Source organism: Anopheles merus, chromosome 3L (genome assembly GCF_017562075.2).
Source record: "Anopheles merus strain MAF chromosome 3L, AmerM5.1, whole genome shotgun sequence".
NCBI lineage: Eukaryota > Metazoa > Arthropoda > Insecta > Diptera > Culicidae > Anopheles > Anopheles merus.
Window position 1 is genome coordinate 6,504,173 of NC_054085.1, and position 5,137 is coordinate 6,509,309.

The following is a 5,137-nucleotide window of genomic DNA, read 5'->3' on the forward strand; positions in this document are numbered from 1 at the left end:
GACGTTTCTATGGATTGATTGTTTTGATTGGCGTTGGCTGGAATAAACATACCAAACTTTTTTTTTCATTTATGTTGATATAAAGTATAGTAATTCGTGTAATAACATAAATTAATAGCAAACGTAGGCAAAAGACCCTAAATTTGTTTGAAAAAGGCACATTTGCGACAAATTTCTCTTCATGAAATTCCGGATGTTTCATGTTTTGACGTTAAAGTGTTCGTTAACTGAGAGTAACTCTAGTTAGCGAACCTCCAGTTAAAACACATCCAGTTAGCGGTCACCTACTGTACTAGCAATACACGTAAATAACAATAGCAATAAACCATGAACTATTCTCGTTGTCAAAAAGCGTAAAAAAGATATATCTGGCGCAATTGTGATGCATTGCTAAGGTAGTGTTGCAAAAATGCATGGTTCTAATTAACTTATTGATTTAGTTTCTAATAAATACAGTGATAAATAAAATAACGATCGATATTCAGTAGAGGTGTCATGTGGTATAGCTTTTTAGTTCATTTCTCGTTAAAGTTATATCACATTGAAGATTTTTGTGCGGATACGAGAAAAAAAAAAGATTATCATCCTGCACCACAACTGCTTTGCAGTCTTGGCCTGCCTCAGGAGTGTTTGAAACCGCTCGCTGTCTTGCGCCTTCGTCTGCCATTCCGTTATCCCGGCCTTAACGCTGTCTTGCCACCTTCATTTGGTCCTACCACACCGCATCTGTCCTTGTGGACGACTTAAAAAGACTTTACGAGCTAGGTCGTCCGTTTCCATGCGTACAACATGGCCAGCCCACCAGAGCCTGGCGAGCTTGATACGCTGTACTACACTGAGGTCGCCGTACAGCTCATTATAGCGGCTCCTCCATTGTCCTTTCACACATACGGGGCCAAGGATCCTTCTGAGCATCTTCCTCTCGAACGCGGCCCAGAAGGTTTTGCCACAATTGGTCAGTGTCCACTTCTCAGAGGCGTATGCGGTACTATAAATAGGTCTTATATAGTTCCAGCTTCGTCCGTCGCGACAGGTTCTTTGAGGTGAACTGATTTCTCAGGCCACGTGCGTGAATGTGGCCACGAACAAACTCTTTTTTGTAATTGACAAGCAAATTTAACGAAACTTTAAACGGCTCTGGTCCTAGTATCCACCTAAAATAACTGTTATGCTATTTCTCTGCTTTGCTTAATTTTATAAAAATCAAGCGAAATTAAACATAATAATATTTAACAATTACCTTTAACAATTTAATGAATTAATAAAAACATTTGAAAAACATAATTATGCTACTATTTGGCTAGTCGATAAGTGTAGTTAAGAAAAAAAAGTATTAAAATCTACCACAAGATATCATTTGCAGAAAGATAAATTTTATTTAAAGTTCATTACATATTCACACGGTGCATTACGTCTTAAAACTTCCATGCGCTGGCATACTATCATAATGGTAATTAATTATTCCATTCACTTCAAATTCGATTCGATTATGAAACTCAGAATCTATAACGCTACTGTTTGCTCACAAGTCTCTTAGCTGCTCATTTATCCTTTTAAGTTTTGTTTTAATCATTTCAATAAATAAGATTTCATACTATAATATACTAAGTGGGCACCACTCCCGGTGCCACCACCTTACAATAGGACAGCAGCTGAGCCATACTGCAATCCTCCCGGCAGCATTCGTCCGCGACATCTCTTCGGAACCGTGCCTTCAGGTGAGGTACCATGAACCGATAGTAGGGTTTTTGCCTGAACCACAGCGAAGGTTTAAACTCGTCCTCCACCGGTTCCAAGTGATTGTAGCGTGATGGCACATTTAAGTTCCTTTTAAACCCATTATCACTGAAGTTTTCTCCGGCCCAGTCTAACTGCGAACCTGGGATGTGGTTTGAAGTCACAGGGCTATAAAATTCAACTGCAAAAGATAACAATTGCTTCGTTCACTCTTAGGCAGACATAATATGATATGATGATGTAATGCAAAAGGTATAACTTTAAACGGATAAAAAGCACACTTTTCTTATTTCTCTTACCTGTGTTCTTTCGGAGATCTTCTAATGAAAAATATTCCACACACAGCATGGCAAGTATCTTCGGCAGCTGATCACCACAGTAACGCTTTGCGCTTACTGGTTGTAAGCTTCCGACAGCAATCAACAGCACCAGCAGTACTCCAACATTCATGAACGTGTTGTGTGGAAATTTCATCATCAGAGCTGCAATCCAAGCGGATGCAAACCCGCTTTATTAGCATTAAATCAATGAATTTACTAAGCTTTGGAAAGAAACACTCTACAATACCTTACCTTAACTTACCTTTTATCTTTTCCCACTAGCTGTTGCCTGTTTAGGTAACCGTCATCAGCTTGTCGAACAGAATGAACTTCCTACAACAGTGGCACCGTTTATATAGTGCACTTTTCTCTGTACATATATTTTTAAATCCTAACAACGACGTGTGCAAACATCTTGCAGACATCCTGGAAATCGTCACTACAGCAGAATGAACGCTACGCTTCACACCGCATAAATAGATGCACACAGTGGCAATATCAGTATGGACAGAATTTCTGTTAGTTTGCTATTAAATTATCTAAAACTAAATGGGTAGGAATCTAAAATTTACAACATCAGCTAGTTTTTTTTCCCTATTTATTAGCTCACTTAAAATAAATGTCCTGATTTGTCTTAGATATTGTTAACTGGTTCCGTAATATAAACTCTTGTGCGACAAAATGTAAAAAAGTGTACAATGTCGAGCTGTGTTCTGCACGACGACGATGACATCGTTTTTCTCTTATTATGCAGGTGCCGCATTACACTGTGTACCGCTTGTCCAACACTATTAATGCAATGTGGTGCACTCAAAAGAGGCTAATTTTCCGAGAAACATTGTGCTTGCTTGCTTGCGTTACCATGCAGTTGTAAGAAAACGAGTTGTTTCCAGGTGTGAATTGTTTTCTATCGACTAACAATTTTTAGTACAATGTGTATTTGTTTTCCGATTGATGAACTATCAACAACAATATGTTGGAATTCATAGAAATATAAAAATTTAAAGAAAATCAACATATTCTGTATTAGTTTAGTTTAGTTTATTGTTTATTAATCGATAGTGTTTATTAATCGATAGCCCTTTCGAGTCAAATTGTGTTCACAATATATAATAGATAACAAACAGAACATTTATGTATCGTAATTATTGGACGCAGTTCGAACACTAAAACGTGAAGTCAGTCCTGCTATCGTCATTCCAGGCTCGTCGAGATCGTCAACTGAATTTAGTAATAAGTAGCTTAGTAAAAAAAATAATTCCATCGAATAATGAAGCACCTCAATAATCAATGGATCAATAATACATTGCAATGTCTTTTACATCACATCTGTTATGCTAATTTATCATAACCTATAACCTCAATTAGGCCAATGTACCCGTCAAATTAAATAAATAAATAACAACCTCTAGTGCTGAGGACATTGACATCTTTGAAATTCGAGAATGTTTCTTTTCAATTATAATTGATTTTAAAATGAAAACTGGGAGTGTTTGCAAAATGCCAAAGAATCCGAACATCAACGATCGAGAAAAAAAAAGTTGATAATGCACTGCAAGAATTCAACCGCTCACCAATGGCCGCTGGACAGTATTTTAGTGAGCGTTAAGCATGAAAGAATCAACAGATAGGCGTTGGTGACTAGTCGTTTGGCTGGTTTGTCACAATTTATAGCAATTGAATTGTTCATTTGATAGCATTATTTGAATTCAGAGTAATATCATCTGATATTTACATCCATATTAGGATAAAAAATTGTCGGTTTCAATAAATCAGTATAAAGATTAAGGACGTATTCCAGTTATTTATTACAAATAAATATTTGAAATTCTGATGAAGAATGCATCGTTAATGGTACTGTTAAGGCCCGATCACATTGGGGAATTTGGAATGGAATTGGTACGTCAAATGGCGTTTGACAGCTTTTAGCTCGCCAGGAAAAATGAATCGGTCTTGATCAAAATATATTCTGAAATGATGGAGAATTCCACTTTTATGGTGTGTTTTGTAAAGGAACGCCTACAGCAGATCTGAAAATGTCGTTGTAAAACAACCCCTTCGGAAAAAAGTGGTTAAAAGATAAATAGAGCGATAAATTTTACATAAAATTCCGTTCTGTCATACCGAGCGAGTTATTACATTAGCGAAGCGGATTTTTCTGTCAGAAGATCGGGTCGACGACAAATAAATTTCAGAATTATTCTTTTAATGTAATAGGGCCTTTAGATTTGTTAGATGAAAGTGGAATTCGGCTGTCTAGTCCAGCGAGTTTTAGGTCATCAGAATTCTTCTCTCTAGTGCAATAACGCACAGGGAATCTGTTAACACTTTGAAAACAAATCTTTGTTTGTTCAGCCTTGCATTAATGTGAAAATAAAGTCTTATTTACGTTTTTTTTTTTTGATCTCTGATAGTTCTATTTCTTCAGAATGTCCATAGGACAATCCGAATTCATTTTTTGAGCCGTGGTAACTGCTATCAACAGCACTTTGATTTACCAATTCCAATTCAATTTACCAAATCTAATAGGACTTTATAGGGTCAGCAGGTTGCAATTTCCTATTAATTAGACACTATTTATTATTATTTTCCTTCTCATATTTATTACAATGTATTTTTTATTTCTTTTGTAAGCCTCTTGCCTTTTTCTTTGCTACTTATACTAAACAGCTCACCATCAATTCATCAATTTGTTTTAGGTAGATAGTAAACGTAATGTTTTTAAGCCTCTATCCAGGTTTTCTTTTTTACACAGAACTAAAACTACAAATTGTATCATTATAATTAGTTTTTTTTTTGCTAACACAAGTACTAAGACAATTCACTTATTTACGTTAAATGGTTTCTATTTTCCAACAGCATTCACAATATGGAGGAGATATCATTTAACATTCAAACAAGTTTTCTCAGAATAGTATTTTACTATTGATAATTTCATTGTACACATCACTTTCCCTCATCGTTCATTTTTGCCTCGGTAATATTTTTCTATATTTTTTGTCATTTTAATTTTTGACATTTTTGGACAGCATTCCATCTATTTGAAATTTCGTTCATATAAATGTTTGGCCTTTTTGTAA

The 5,137-nt window shown here is 35.7% G+C and overlaps 1 protein-coding gene across 5 annotated transcripts; it reads right to left on the reverse strand.

Moving 5' to 3' along the window:
• Positions 1 to 1,359: 1,359 nt before the first annotated feature.
• LOC121599717 lies at positions 1,360 to 2,522 on the reverse strand. 5 transcript variants are annotated; one of them, XM_041927747.1, is made up of 3 exons: positions 2,310 to 2,522; positions 2,037 to 2,219; positions 1,360 to 1,918 (listed from the first exon to the last, which is right to left on the reverse strand). In XM_041927747.1, the coding sequence occupies exons 2-3, from the start codon at positions 2,212 to 2,214 to the stop codon at positions 1,605 to 1,607; spliced, it is 492 nt and encodes a 163-aa protein (XP_041783681.1). In that variant the 5' UTR covers positions 2,215 to 2,219; positions 2,310 to 2,522; the 3' UTR covers positions 1,360 to 1,604. The 5 variants fall into 5 exon arrangements, with proteins under 5 accessions (XP_041783681.1, XP_041783679.1, XP_041783680.1 ...); XM_041927745.1 differs by having other exon boundaries at positions 2,037 to 2,245; XM_041927746.1 differs by having other exon boundaries at positions 2,320 to 2,521.
• Positions 2,523 to 5,137: the final 2,615 nt, after the last annotated feature.

Bases quoted from the DNA above. Each gene is read 5' to 3' on its own strand.
- LOC121599717 (XM_041927747.1), bottom strand. From the start codon at position 2,214: ATGATGAAATTTCCACACAACACGTTCATGAATGTTGGAGTACTGCTG. The intron at 1,919-2,036 runs GTAAGAGAAATA...TATCTTTTGCAG, and splicing joins AGATCTCCGAAAGAACACAG to TTGAATTTTATAGCCCTGTG.